Source organism: Neomonachus schauinslandi, chromosome 4 (genome assembly GCF_002201575.2).
Source record: "Neomonachus schauinslandi chromosome 4, ASM220157v2, whole genome shotgun sequence".
Classification (NCBI taxonomy): Eukaryota; Metazoa; Chordata; class Mammalia; order Carnivora; family Phocidae; genus Neomonachus; species Neomonachus schauinslandi.
The window spans coordinates 75,658,818-75,673,907 of NC_058406.1; the positions used below are offsets into that span (position 1 = coordinate 75,658,818).

Below are 15,090 nucleotides of genomic sequence, written 5' to 3' on the forward strand. Positions count from 1 at the left end.
TAAGTCACTAGTCCACAGGAATGCAGGCTAAAGTGGGAGAAAGAGCCACTTTTCCTCTTTTATTCTCTTTTTTAATTCCTAACCATTTTTGGCGGGGAGAGTTAAATTTTTAGTCCTGGGGCAAGAAGCTGAGGGTAGAAGGAGAAAAAGAACACAAGCAAGAGGCAGGTTGTATCTAAAGGCTCTCTGGTGTGTCACCATGAAGGGTCACACCTACACACACACACACACACACACACACACACAGCTTTAAAGTATGAGTGCAAATATGCTACTAGAATGCTAGGAACAGAATTTTATTAAAACCAGAATGTTATTAAAACTATAATTATGTTAATAAGGCATATAATTATTTTTTATCAGGGATAACCTCAAAGGAGATATCAGTGCCCAGAAGTTCAGAAGAGGCTTCAGAAACTTATCTAGAATATAGGGGATCTAGAGACAGATGTAGAAAATAAAATATACCATTGGTGCCTTCACTCCCTTTTTCAAAACTTCTGTTAATTCACCCAAAGCATCTAACCTTCTACGCAGGAAGGGTTGTACCTCTCTCTGCCTCAAGTCAGTAAAGATCTTTATTTCATCTCTCTCTCTCTTTTTTAAGATTTTATTTATTTATTTGAGAGAGAGAAAGGGAGAGAGAGCAAGTGGAGGGAGGGGCAGGGGGAGAGGGAGAGACTCTCAAGCACACTCTGCGCTGAGCCAGGAGTCCTACACGGGCTCAATGTCATGACCGGGAGACCATGACCTGAACAGAAACCAAGAGTTGGATGCTTAACTGACTGCATGATCCAGGCACCCCTTTCATCTCTTCTCCGTTCAAAACACACACACACACACACACACACACACAATCACACTCACTTACCTGTAGGGGTTAGAGTTGGGGGTAATTAACTCAATGATGTGTACTTCCTTATCCTGGGGCTGGCTGGATATCACACAACCCTCTGCTGCTTTGGGCTGAAGGTACTCAGCAAGGTAATTGAGCGAGAGAAAATTCTTCCCTATGTTGCATGTGGGAGGGAACACTTGATCTGAAAGTAAAGAAGCCCAGGATAATCCGTCAAACCTCTGAGCTACGTGGTAACCAGAATCGAAGGGAAGAAGGCGACAGTGACACTGAGCAGGTTCAGGACACAGGGAAACACAAGCCCTAGGAAGTGCCTTAGAACTCCTCAGCCATGGCCCTGAAATGCCTCCCATCTGGTCGCCAGTGACCTCCTACTGACCAACTCTATTGGTCTCTTTGGGTCTAAACCTTCTCCTTTCCTGTTCTCTGTGAGACTGCTTTGTCCTCATCCACTTCCTCTGACCTATCTCTTGTCCCTTTCCCTGGTTCCTCCTCCTCTGCCCATTCTTTAAACACTAGCAATCCTCAATCTTCGGTGCACACCAGAATCCACCCATTTGGGACCCCATCCCAGAGATTCTGATTTGGAAGATCTGGGGCGGGAGTGGGGGCCGCCTAGGAAGCTTTCTTTTTGAAGAGCTCCATAGTTGATTCTGATACAAAACCAAGGCTAAGAACCCCGTTCCTTCCTCAATCCCCGTTTCATCTCATATTCTTCCCAGATGATCTCCATCACTCCCAGGGCTTCAACTTGCACCTAGATCATCACTCCTTTTCTGAGTTGCAGACTTGTGTTGTCTTCTGTCTACCAAGCACATAAAATCCAATAGGTAGTTCATAGCCTGCATACTCGCTACTGAAATCATGATCTATCCTATTCCCCAGATACGCTCCTCCTTGGATATTTGTTATTTCCTATTCCCCAGATATGCTCCTCCTTGGATATTTGTTATTTCAATTAATAGGAGAACCAAGCACCTAATTAATTCTCTGGACTGCTATGGAGAATTAGTCATTCCCTCATATTTATTCACCACAACACTACAGATCTAAAGACTGAAGGAAGGAGTTCGGGGCAAACAATGAGGGCAGACTTCCACTTTCTCACAATCTTGATGCAGATGACTAATACTTTGGTAATACTTTACAGTTTACAAGGTGCTTTCACAAACATCATCTCGTTGTGCTGAGGGCTGCTCATCACCTCCACCAGGGAAAGCAACACAAGTACCGAGAGTCTGAAGATACTCCCGTTTACACAGCACTGCGCTTGATGGGATTTCCAGCCAGTGGTTTAAATGTTTAAACAGAACTTGAAAATGCTGGCCGTGTGACAGCTGGGACCAGTGTCAAGGAAGTTCTAGGTGTAGCAAACTTTTTTTCAGAAGGGATAATTAATCAGAGCCCTGGCACGTTAATGAAACAACCTTCTGCCTCTTTCATTTAACAGACAGGATGCTGGGGTTCAAATTCATGTGCAGGTTTCACTCAGGAGAGCGGGATCGGCCCAGGAGGTCCCCAGATTGGGTTGATGCTGCCCTGCTCCCAACCCCCCCCAAGCCTGCATCACCTCCCTCGTGCCGAAGTCTACAGCACACGTGGAGGCATCCCGGCTGCGGGCACCGTGGTGCCCTCGGCACCAGGCCGAGACCAGAGGGGACCAGAGGAGCTCAAGAGGCCCCAGCAGGCAGGCTCTTCACCCTGCATTCTTCCCTACAGACCCCCTCAGAGAGAAGAGGCCAGGGCTCCGCTGACTCCGGCGGCTGGAGCAGCCTCCCCCCACCCCCACATCTGCTGAGGGTTTTGCCAGATGAACAGATGAGGAACGCACACCGTGCAACTGCAGGCCTGCGGATGCCTCCCCCAGATCACAGGATGGAAAATGATACCCGGGTGGCAAGACTGAAATGGAATCAAGAATCAGAGGGGGTGTGTATGGGTCAGAGAAAAGCTAGTCTGGAACTCAAGAGACTAGGACCCTCTTGGGACTCTGGCCTGTAGATCCATCCAGTTCACAGGTGTGCCGGGTTTGCATCTGGCGTAGAGTGGGCACATGGTGTAGGTTTCCTGAATTGACAAACAATGATGTGAGATTTGAGACAAACAACAAAAAACTCACCCACGTTGTGTCTCGGAAAGGTTTGTTTAAAAGTTGCCGTTATTAAGGGCTGGCCCCAGATGCCACTGTCACTAAGTTGAATAAGCTGATCACTCTCTGTTGTGTATACATGTGTGCGTATGAGTTCTTTTTCCCCCAAACGACCTTCCGCACGCCTGGCATCAAAACTTACACCAACTGCCAAGTAGAAAGGAAACCACAAAGGGGAATCCCCGCGTAGAAACCTGGCAAGTTTTTTGGGGAAAAAAGTCACATGCTTATTTGTATTTTAGGAAAGGACTGACAAATGACTTTGCAACCTAGAATGATATACTCTGGGAACATGGGGGGTAATGCAAACTCCTCATTTTCTTGCTGTGGAAACTGAGGCATAGGTGGCAAATCAGAGGGTTGCTTGAAGTCTCACAGTTAACGAGACTGGTTGGGATAAGAACTGAAACTCCTCGATTCTTCCACTCTAGGTATGCAGGTTAGAGTAGTAGTTCTCTAATGTTAGCACGTATCCGAATCACCAGGAATGCTTGTTAAAACACAGGTGGCTAGACCCCACCCCCAGAGTTTTCAATCCATTTGGTCTTGGGTGGGCCCAAGAATTGGCATTTCTAATAAGTTCCCAGGTGATGAGGATGCTGCTGGGGCGGGAACCATATTTGAGAGCCACTGGGGATACAGCAAGCGGAGGCTCATGGCCTGGGATCCCTGGACTCAAGCAAGGTAGAGACAAGTCAGGTTCTGGGAAGCTGGCTGATGAGTCCTGCTCAGTGGAGCCTGATCCATGGTGATAGACGACATCACCTTGTGGTCCACCAACCTAACCAAGGACCCTCATTTCTCCCAACTGCTCTTCTCCATGCTGTCTACCAGTGACTCATACGCAACTGGTGGCTGGAATCAAGTTTAAGGGCTCCAAAGGTGTTATCAAGGAGTCATCAGCTTTTACTGGGCTGGACACCAGGTCCTTTAAGTTCTTCCCTGGCTCAGCGTGTGGCCCTGGGGACGTCACTAAACTCCTCACTCTCAAGGCAGGCGACGACTGCACATAGAAGTTCATGCACTGTCAGGAGAACAGCTCAACATTCTAAGTGTTACTGTAATACATTTTCTTATTCTAACAAATTCTAGGGGGGAAAGGGTGAATAGTCAGCATTCTTTTATGCTACTAGAGTTCTCCTTCAGAAACGCAGACCACTGGCAGGGCTTAGAATCTTTGTTAAAAGAGGTTTTTCATTTTGTTCCAATGGGATTTGACTTCTATTATAAGCTACCTGACCACGCTCAGAGTCCAGTAACAAACTTCAACTTTTTGAGTCCAACACTCATCTAAAACTCTTCTCTCTACTCTGTGAAACAAGTCTTTCCATCCAGGTGCCTACTTGCATTTTTAGGTTGCGCTTACTTGGCTAAGACTTACTATACGGCATCAGGAAACAAGCATTAGACTCAAGAGTCAGGAAACCTGGGTTTGAATTCTGGCTTCACCCCTTGCTAATAATGTGGATTTGAGCAAGCTAGCTTCACCCACCACTAACCCCTCTGTAAAATGGTGGAAATAATGGTTTCCTCCTAGGATTGCTGGAGAGGTTCAGTGGGGTCCATGGGAAAAGCACCCGATGTGGCCTCTGCACACAGCACACACTCCAGCACCAGGGTCTGCCTTTCCTGCACCCGTCACACAACCCAGGTATGAGAACGGGCCAAGAGCAAGCATTCAATAACCCATGCTGTGCTGTCAAGCTGCCTGTGTTAGAGGTGGCAAGTGCTGCAGAATTCAACAGAAAGCAGATGGACGCTGCCAATGTGACATGCAGTTTTCACATAATCACCTGACTATAACAAGAACTCATTCACAAGAGTTGTTATTTCTAGTAACTTAGGGGGGCTCCAAATATACTCAACTAAAAATAATGATGAAACAAGTTATTTTTAAAAATGGGCCTTCAAGCTGAGTGACCAGATATATATATATCCTTCTGCAAGGCAAGGAAATTAAAATGGGCCATCTCTGATCGAGGCCACACAGTTCCGTTCTCCAATAATTTTGTCCTTGTAACTGGCATGGGTATTAAAAATATATTCAAACACTTTTCCTCTGCTATTGTCCAAAATCTAACTGATGTTTCAAGACCATAAACTAACATTGGCTTCCAATGTTTGCAGGTTAACAGGTAAGGGGATGCCCTAACTGTTGACTCATTCTGGCAACTCTTCCTTCTTTCCACTAGTGATCACCTCCTTTCCCTCACCTCAGATTCTCACCCTTCCCTTACTCTGACTTCTGTGCATGGATGTCTTCTAAATCCTACACCACAACCTCCTCCTCTCTCAACCATGCTACTCCCCATTTCCTGCTTGGCTGTTACCAGGCCTGTTTCCTCCGAAGGAAAAAGGGAAGGAGGGAGCATGAGGGGAGCAGGCCCAATGATCTCCCGGGTCCCTGCCAGCTCCAACATTTTGTAATTCTATGATTCCTTGCCCTAACCACCTGCTCTCTGAAAAGAAAACAACTGATTGTCATAAATCAGTCATTAATTGAAACCACATAAAATTTACCTTCTCCCACTTTAATATAAATGTTTCTTGCTATCTTGAGTTCAGTGAATGAAGTGACTGCTCCGTACTCCTTTCGAGCCCAATTTAACAGATGTTCATTTCCATGGGGGAAGCTCCTTTCTTCTGTTTCTGCTGACAAGGAGAAGTTTCCTGATGAAAATTGGACCATGGAACCCTGAGACACCTAGAGGAAATAGAATAGAATAGAGGAACATACATATTTAATGTGGTGCAGTCACCGGGAGCTGAATCTTAATTAGAGAAGGGACTTATCAACCAATGGGTATTTGTCAATCCAACCTCTACTCTTTGTTATACAGGCAGATCATCTTATTTCAGCAGCTGATTCAAGAAACAGTCCCAAGGCTACTTCTCCCAGAAAACAACAAAACTACCAATGATGCAGGACGTACGTAAGAATTTTCAAAGAACTCTGTGATATGAGAGACTTGCAGAGTGCATTGTGAATTATCATTGCTGTTTTTTTCTGATATCTACATTGAAGTAATTTCAAGTAATGGGTTTCAAGTCGAGCAGAAAGTCTTGGTGAGTGTTGTCATGGGCTCGTAGTGGGCTTCAGGATCAGGACAAGCAATCCAAAGTCCCAGTAGCAAGTAAACTTCACTTCTAGGTCTTCCACGACCATAGCATCTACCGACAGTCACCACCACGGAGACACAGCAAGAATCCCCCTTTGGTTTATGTTCTCCTGAACACGGAGATAAAAAGAATGACTGGAGACTGCCAGTCTTCTACCACATTACACTGCTTCCTAGAAGAAAGATGCATGTATGTTACCGTTTATTGTGTAAACCCTCAAATACCCACAGATAATGAAGTCAAGAGGCTGTTAGACTGATCCTCATAAAACTTTCAGGATGATTTATTCATGTGCCACATTCTTGCTCGATGTATTTAGACAATTGCTGACCCAGCACATCATGGTATATATAATTAACACATACAAAGGAGGAAAATTATCATCTTGTTGCTGCACTGTAATCAAATTTAGTTGGTGAAAATATGCATGTCATCTTAATTGGCTAGCTTTTGCAAAAATAACCGGTTTTATTAATATCAGGGTGAAACCTCAAATTGTCAGCAAAAAGGTTCATAAATTCCTAAGTCACACAACTATAAATGTATTAAATTTCACATTAACAATTTACCACTAACAAAAAGCAAAATAGTTTCTGAAGGGATTATAAATAACCAGACTAACAGCAGGTTGAGAACACGGATTTTGCTTATGGTTCTATTGCTTACAGCAGTGTTTTCAAGCTTAACGTACATACAAAATAGTACTTATCCTAACTATTGTACTGGCCTTAATATTTTCCATTCAATTATATGTATATACAGTAGCCTCCCCTTATCTGTGGGGCATACCTCCCAAGACACCCAATGGGTGCCTGAAACCACAGATAGTACTGAACCCTACATATACCATTTTTTTCCTATACATACATAACTATAATAAAGTTTAATTTATAAATGACGCACAGTAAGAGATTATTAGTGATAAAACAGAGCAATTAAAACAATATGTTATAGGGGCGCCTGGGTGGCTCAGATGGTTGGGCGTCTGCCTTCGGCTCAGGTCATGATCCCAGGGTCCTGGGATCGAGCCCCACATCGGGCTCCTGGCTCAGCGGGGAGCCTGCTTCTCCTCCTCCCTCTGCCTCTCTGCCTGCTCATGCTCTCTCTCTCCCTCTCTGTATCTCTGTGTCTCAAGTGAAAAAAAAAAAAAAAAACCAATATGTTATAAACAAAAGTTATGTGAATGTGGTCTTCTTCAAACTATCTTGTTATACTATATTCACCCTGTGATGATGTCAGATGATAAAATGCTTGCGTGAGGAGGGGCTCCTGGCCGGCTCAGTTGGTTGTGTCTGACTCTTGATTTCGGCTCAGGTCATGATCTCAGGGTCATGAGATCGAGCCCCATGTTGGGCTCCACGCTCATCGGGATGCTGCTTGCGACTCTCTCTCTCTCTCCCCCTCGGCCCCTCCCCCCTGCTTGTGCGCTCGCTCTTTCTCTCCCTAAAATAAATAAATAAATCTTTAAAAAAATGCCTATGTGAGGAGATGAAGTGAGGTTAATGACACAGGCATTGTGATGCAGTGTTAGGCTACCACTGGCGTCCTGACAATTTGTCAGAAGGTGGATTGTCTGTTTCCAGGCTGCAGCTGACCACCGATAAAAAAAAAAACAACCCACGGAAAGCAAAATTGCAGGTAAGGGGGCACTACTGTATTGTTTTAAATGCTAGCAAAGAAGTTCTTCACCAAATTGATTCCATGACCTACTAATGCTGTGGTCTCACTCTTGGCTGAAAAGTAGAAGCACTTAAGAGCTTCTAAAATATCGTAAGGTCCAGGCCACATCCCAGACCAATTAGAATCTTTGGGATGTGACCCAGACATCGGAATATTTTAAGGCTCCCTGAGGGATTCCCAAGGTCAGCCATGGTCGAGAAGCCCTGCGTTAGTTGGTACTGAGTGATCCATAGTTTGAAAAGCATTATTATAGGTCAGGGGCAGTGTGGGTACCTTGCAGCTTCCTCTATACCAGTGGTTCTCAACTGGGGTGATTTTGTCACCCTTGGGACTTTTGGCAATGTCTGGAAGTATTTTTTATTGTCACAATTGGGAGGGAGGAGCTATCTAGCGAATAGAGCCCAGGGATGCTGCTAAACATCCTACAATGCACAGGGCAGCCCCCACAATCAAGAATTATCCAAAATGTTGGGGCGCCTGGGTGGCTCAGTTGGTTAAGCGACTGCCTTCGGCTCAGGTCATGATCCTGGAGTCTCAGGATCGAGTCCCGTATCGGGCTTCCTGTTCAGCGGGGAGTCTGCTTCTCCCTCTGACCCTTCCCTCTCTCATGTTCTTTCTCTCTCTCTCAAATAAATAAATAAAATCTTTAGGAAAAAAAAAAAAAGAATTATCCAAAATGTCAATAGTACTGTGACTGAGAAATCCTGGCCTACACTTTGAACTGACCACATATTAGTAACATTCAAATACCTACTGGATTCCCAGATTGGATCCCCAAATTGACAGCCCTCTCTATGCTAGAAGTTGGGCTGTTGAGTACTTAATAAAGAACAAGGGAAGCTTCCTGGTTTGTATTGGCCCAGAAAGCCCAGAACTAATCATTACGACACTGGACATAAGCCATGACCTCGAACAATAGCTGCCACGTCCTGCACACCTACTATGTATCAGGCACCACGAAGTGCTGTGAGTTGTGGTAATGACACTTGCCAAATGTCCTGATGCCAGTTCTATATAAGCAAAACCAGTGGGGACGGTTTAGCTTCAACCTTGTTTTGACAATGCCTGCCTAAGAAAAAGTTCCTGAACCGTTTACCTGCCAAACAATAACCATGCCAACCTGTGTCCAAATCCTCCGAGGCTTAGTTACTCACCAACACTGAACTTCAGTGTTTATCTGATTTTTATGACTTAAGCACTGTAGTAAAATCTTCTTTTCACTTGTGCTAAAGCCTGTCACCGAAAAAACCCACAACAGTGCAAAGGCCATTGTCCCTCTGCCAGCACAGTTCTGAATGTTTAGGCAAGCATCCCTCGATGCTCCACTCCTTTTGTCCTCATTCATGTGACAGCTATAAAATAAAACACTTGAGTTTTAAGCGTTTTACAGAGAGTATGTTTCTTCAGAGTGGAAGGTGGGCTGTACCGTGTAAATGAGAGAAGAAATAGGGAGCAACCTGCAAATGTATCCTCAAGTCACAGAAAAGCAATCCTATGGCATGGCTGGTTCTCCAAGAAGGGGCAACTCCTGGCTGATCCCTCCAAGTACCATCAACCCCACTCAAGTCTGTGTTCTCCTGGGCCAGCGGCAACTAGGTTCATACACTCACGGCTGAGGAATCTGGAAAAGCAGTGAGCTGCCACTCCTCAGGCACATTCCAATATGAAGAAAGCAAAGCTGCCAGAGGCAGTGAAGTGTCCCTGACTGCAGGTCAGTGGAAATTTTCTGCTGTGGCAAGGGGTTAGTCAGCACTCCTCCTGACCACCCGTTCTCCTGGCTCTGAAAAAGCTGGACGTGGACAAAGGCTTCCCCCAACCCCCACCGAGATTTAGGAGATAATGTTATTTCCATCTGATCTTCGGGGCGACCTGTGAACGAGGCTACTATGATTTCCACAGTAGAGAGGAAGAAACCTCAGAGAAGCTACTGGCCTACCCAAGGTCAGAGAATCAGCACTGGAGCAAGACCAGAACAGGAGACTTCTGACTCCTGGTCAGAGCTGGCCTCTGAGCTAACCCTGCCACAAAGAACACCTCATTAGCTCCCAAGGCAGATTTCTGTTCTCTCTGTAAGCTTTGCCTTCCACCCAAGTGCCTGAGCTATGCCTTCCAGACCAAGCATTCCTTCTTTTTTTCTCCATGAGACAAGCCTTCAAATGTTTGAAGATGTCATTTGACCCCGATCATGACTTCGGTTCTTCGGGGCACTATTTCCAGCCCCCTCAACTCCTCCCCAGATACTGTGGTTCTCAGATCTTCACCAGCACAGTCTCGGAAATGTGGTGCCCGGGACAAGACTTGGGGTTTGGGGTGCGGTCTGGCAAATGCACTGTAATGGTTAATTCTGTGTCAACCTGATTGGGCTACAGGGTGCCCAGATAGTTGGTCAAACATTATTCTGAGTATTTCCGTGAGGGTGTCTGTGGATGAGATTAACATTTAAATCAGTAGACTAAGTAAAACAGACTGCCCTTCCTAACATGGGTGGGCCTCAAATCAGTTGAAGGCCTGACTCTTCCCTCTGAGTAAGAGAAAATTCTCCTGCCTGACAAACTCATCTCCTTCAAACTGGGACATCAGCTCTTCCTGGTTCTACAGTAGCCTGCTGGCCTTCGGATTCAAACTGGGACAGACTCTGCAGAACTGGGGACTTGCTAGCCTCCATAATCATGTGAGCCAATTCCTTACACCTCTTTACATATATACGTGGACCCTTAATGAGGCCCAAAATCACATTAGCTTTTCTATCAGCTGACTGGTATCGCATATTCATTAATTTATACCTTAACCACACTTGTGACAAATATTTATTGAGCACCTGCTTCCACTATGCCAGGCACCGCTAGAGATGCTGGGATAATAACAGTACAGAAGGTGACAGACAAAACTCCCCATCCTTGTGGAGCTTACAGTCTAGGAAGGAACTCAGAGGAGCATGGTAAGTAAGTCAAATATGTAATAGCCTAAGAAGTGCTATGGAGAGAGAAGAAGAGAAGGTTTAAGTGCTGTCATGGGGAAAGTCCAACTGAGAAAGTCACTGAGCAGTTAAAGCCCTGAAAGAGAGAGACAGCAAGCCCTGCAGATGGACGTCAGAAGGAAAGCATCTGTGGTTGAGACAGCAGTAAGTGTAAAGGTTGGGCGAGGGGGGGGCGGAGCAGGGAGGCCAGTGTGGCCGGAGCACTGGGATGGGTGGGCGGAGCGGTGGGGGGCGGAGTGGGGGACAGGTAGGTGAGAAGGTCAGAGAGGTCAGTGAGACCAGGAGGTCCAATCTGACCTGACCTTTACCCAACCTTACCCTGCTGCTAAGGACTTGTGGTGTTTAGTCTGGGCGAGATGGGCCACCACTGAGAGTTCATGAAAACAGCTAACAAACGTTTTAACAGAACTACTCTGGCTGCTCTGGCCAGTCTAGACTGAAGGGAGACAAGAGCAGGAGTCCAGGAGTAGACTTCTGCAATAACCCCGGGGAGAAAGGGTGGCAGCTCACACCAGGGAGGTGCTGGTGGAGATGCTGGGACCTAAATCCCCAGGTCTTGATTTTATCGGGTCGAGGCTTTTTGCATCCTTCCCTTATACTAGTAACTCTTTCATATAAATACAAAGCTTTATATTTATTCCTTAGACCCATATTTGAAGTCTGTGGAGAACACATAAAAATCCTCATTCTGTTAGCTGTCAACATCGCTGTATTTCATACACGGTGCCTTGTACACATTCATCTGCATCCCTGAGCAGTGGAGTAAGACCAGGCTAAGGTCTGTGGACTTTCAGGTACACTCTCATGCTGACCCCAGCATGCTGAACAGCACTTGCTGGGGTCCCAGGTTGTTTAGCAACTACAAAGTTAACCCCACAGAACTGTCCTCACCTCATCTCTAAGGGCTTCGTGCTAGAACCTGCCTGGAGTCCTGCTGAAATAAAGACATACTCTATCACTGTCATCCCTCCACTGGTCATTCCCTAGTCCCTGCCTCATCTTCATGGTATGGTATCCTCATTAGAGTCTGGCTTGGGTTAAAGTCTGTGGAAGAACCTAGATATAAAGAGAATAACGACAACCAAAAAATATCTTTTCTCATACAAGGAGGGGTTACGATCACAATTGCAAAGAAAATAACTACATGAGTGAATATGGAATTGTTTAAGAAAATGTGAAGAGCAAGGATTTTATATTCAGATAAAACGGCAGAAACTTTCCAAGGCTATTTATTCCATCCCCCATTCTCCACCTTATTTGTAGGTTCTTGCCATGCTACCACCCCACTTTTGGTTCGAATATCTCAAGCAACCTGTATCTCAAGGATTACAATCACCTCCTATCTTCCAAGCCGCCAATCCTATCTCCTTCCTCCACCCTGGCACCTGAGGGATCTTTCTAAAAAGTCAACACATGATGATGCAGGGTAGTATCTAAGCATCTTAGATGGCATATGACCAGAGAGGGCCACTCCCTGCCCCACTCCCCACCCCTCCCCCATCTACTCACCATATGGAATCACTCAGTGGCAGACACATTCTGCTGCTTCAGGCTCTGAAGTATTTTTACATCCTGCTCCCCACCTGGACAGCTCTTCCCAAGCCTCCCTGACTCCCCTCCACCCCTCAGGGTGGAGTGGGGCACAGGTGTCTTGTCACACCTCTAGTCTAGCCTCTCTCTCTCTCACATGAACTGTGACTATCAGCAAACCTGACACAAGAACACCACCAGGAGGGCCAAGAAAGCACCTTGTTCATTCTAAATCCCCGGGGCCTGGCACAGAGCTTGGCACAAAGCAGGGACTCGGTAATTGCTTGTTGAATGGAACTCAGTTCTGTTACTTACAGGAAAGGATATGCCATAATTTCTTCGTTCCTGTAACCCGAACTCCTTACTTCCCTCACTGCCCGGGAAATGATCTTTTAGCCAATCTTTAAACCCCACGATTTGCTTTTTCACCCAATAACTCCAACTAAAAACCAATTATTAAATCAGTCAGTAGTTCCATGTCTTCCCCCCCTCCCCCCAAATTCAGTGAACTTTCCTCCTGCTTGCTAATTAAAACCCAATCCTCTGACATTCCCTGACATGACAAACATCTTCCTGTGGGAATGAACGGAGTGTTGAGCTACAAGAATCCTGATCCTTAGCAAGGAAGTGTCTGTTGAAGGGGCAAACGTGAAGCACTTTACTGCCCAACAACCCCTGAGCTGCCGAGATGCACACGGAGCCACCTCCTCTCCTGAATGCTCTTCCCTACTTAAACCACACACATTTGTATTTTCGATTCTGGTTATGCTACCAGATTTTTTTTTAAAGAGCAGAACATTACTCTGTCTGCCAGTGCTGGGAGTTTTATTACAAGAACTTACGGCTAGGAAACGAGAGCCAAGTTTATTATTTTTTCTGGATCAGATTCAACAACCTTGTCCAAAAAGAGCAAGAAAAAGGCAAAAGAGGCAACCAGCCCTTTTGTTTCCACACCTGCATTTAAGCTTTAACTCTTAAAGTCCTAAGCAGATCCACAGAAGCCTCACGATTTATCTCCCAAGCCCAAGTGAAGTGAACAAATCCTGGCCGATGGGTGCAGTCACCAATTTCCTGGAACAGGGGTTCTCTGTTTTAGCACTTAACTCAGCACATCGGCTGACTCAGAGGCCTGGTGGTTGCCTCACAGTATCCCTCTGGGCCTCCCCCAAGTTGGTTTGGTCTTCAGTGAGGGGGGAGACAGAAACTTCGCGGAGGATGGTGCCATCCCATAAGGACTCACCTCGTCCTGTCCCCTTCCTCCTGCCTCACTGCCCTCACCTCACAAAGAATGCTCCCAGATGGAATGATCCTGATAAAGTAGTCTCATCTGAAGTTTCACCTCACCCTCTTCAAGGCCCCTCACATGTTACCTTCTCATGGGACCTATTTAAAATTACAATCCAACCCCCCAGAAGCCCCCCTCTAGCAATCCTGATTCCCCCCGCCCAAACCTGCTTTCCATGTTCTTATTGCTATTAGATTGTTAGTCACCTTCCCAACTATCATATAATTTACTTATTTATTATGCTTATTGCCCATCTCCTCCCACCAGCTTGTAAGCTCCTTCAGAGGCTGGGATCCTCGTCTGCTTTGTTCGTGGGGATATCCCAAGCACCTACAATAGTGTTGTGTATGGAAAAGATACAGAAGAAGTACTTGTTTAATGAACCAATGAATCTTGAGGTCTGATCAATTGGCAGTGCCTGCCTAAAGTTTTGTCCCTGAGAAGGATTCAGAGGTCATTCACATAGAGAAGTCGTGGAGAAACAAGGAGTGCCGTGATCCATCACGTGTCTGCCAATGGCTTGGGGCAGCCTGTGCGTGCTCCACAGCTGTCCAGGACAGTAGCCACAGGCCACACGCCACCACTGCACACTTGAAATACGGCTAGGGAAACTGACCTGTGTTGTAAATGTGAACTACACACCAGACTTTGTACTGTGTCATACAGCACAAGAAAAAGGTAAAGAAATCTCAACAATTTTTTTATTGATTACATGTTAAATGATATTATTTGACTATACTGGGTTAAATTACATATGCCATTACAATTAATTTCACTTATTTCTTTTTTAAAAGATTTTATTTATTTATTTGAGAGAGAGAGAGCGTGTGAGCACCAGAGGGGGGAGGGGCAGAGGGAGAAGCAGGCTCCCCACTAAGCAGGGACCCCGAAGCAGAACTCCATCCCAGGACCCTGGGATCATGACCCGAGCCAAAGGCAGATGTTTAACCGACTGAGCCATCCAGGTGCCCCATTTCTATTACTTTTTTAAATGCACTAATAGAAGATTTTAAATTGCCTCTGTGGTTCACATTTTATTTCTATTGGACAGCACTGCTTCAGAACCTCCTCCAATATGACTATAAGGAAGCACTGATAAGATCAGTCTATCCATCTGCTTCTTGATCTGGTCTCAGAACATAAACTAATGTCAAGAAGCCTCCTCAAGGCCAATACTTCACAAAGTGTGATCCTTAGACCAGTTTAATCATCCTGCAGATTCCAGGATGGGTAGGAATGTAGGGTCCAGGAAACTGCATTATGACTTTCCTACCACCACCCCCGTAATTCCAAGGCATACTCGAGGATCACTGCTCTAGACTGTACATACACATATTACTTAAATCCCAAATAATCTTTGTCAAGCATGAACAGGGTTGTATACAGATCAAGCAAGAATCCTCTCCTCTGCACTGGTAGGAAAAAAGGGGGGGAAAAAAAAAAAGCCAAGAGGGAGAGAGTAAAGTCAAGTCATGGATGGAGTCATCTTGCAC

General features: G+C 45.7%; 1 protein-coding gene across 3 annotated transcripts in view; it reads right to left on the reverse strand.

Annotated features, from left to right (window-relative positions):
• The window catches only part of TGFBR3 (transforming growth factor beta receptor 3), a 198,592-nt gene that overhangs the window by 48,188 nt on the left and 135,314 nt on the right, over window positions 1–15,090 (reverse strand). For all 3 annotated transcript variants that reach the window (XM_044914557.1, XM_044914556.1, XM_044914558.1), the window contains exons 5-6: window positions 5,526–5,709; window positions 872–1,040 (exon numbers count right to left, since the gene is read on the reverse strand). In XM_044914557.1, the coding sequence (XP_044770492.1) occupies window positions 872–1,040; window positions 5,526–5,709 (353 nt within the window). The remainder of the gene's footprint in view (window positions 1–871; window positions 1,041–5,525; window positions 5,710–15,090) is intronic.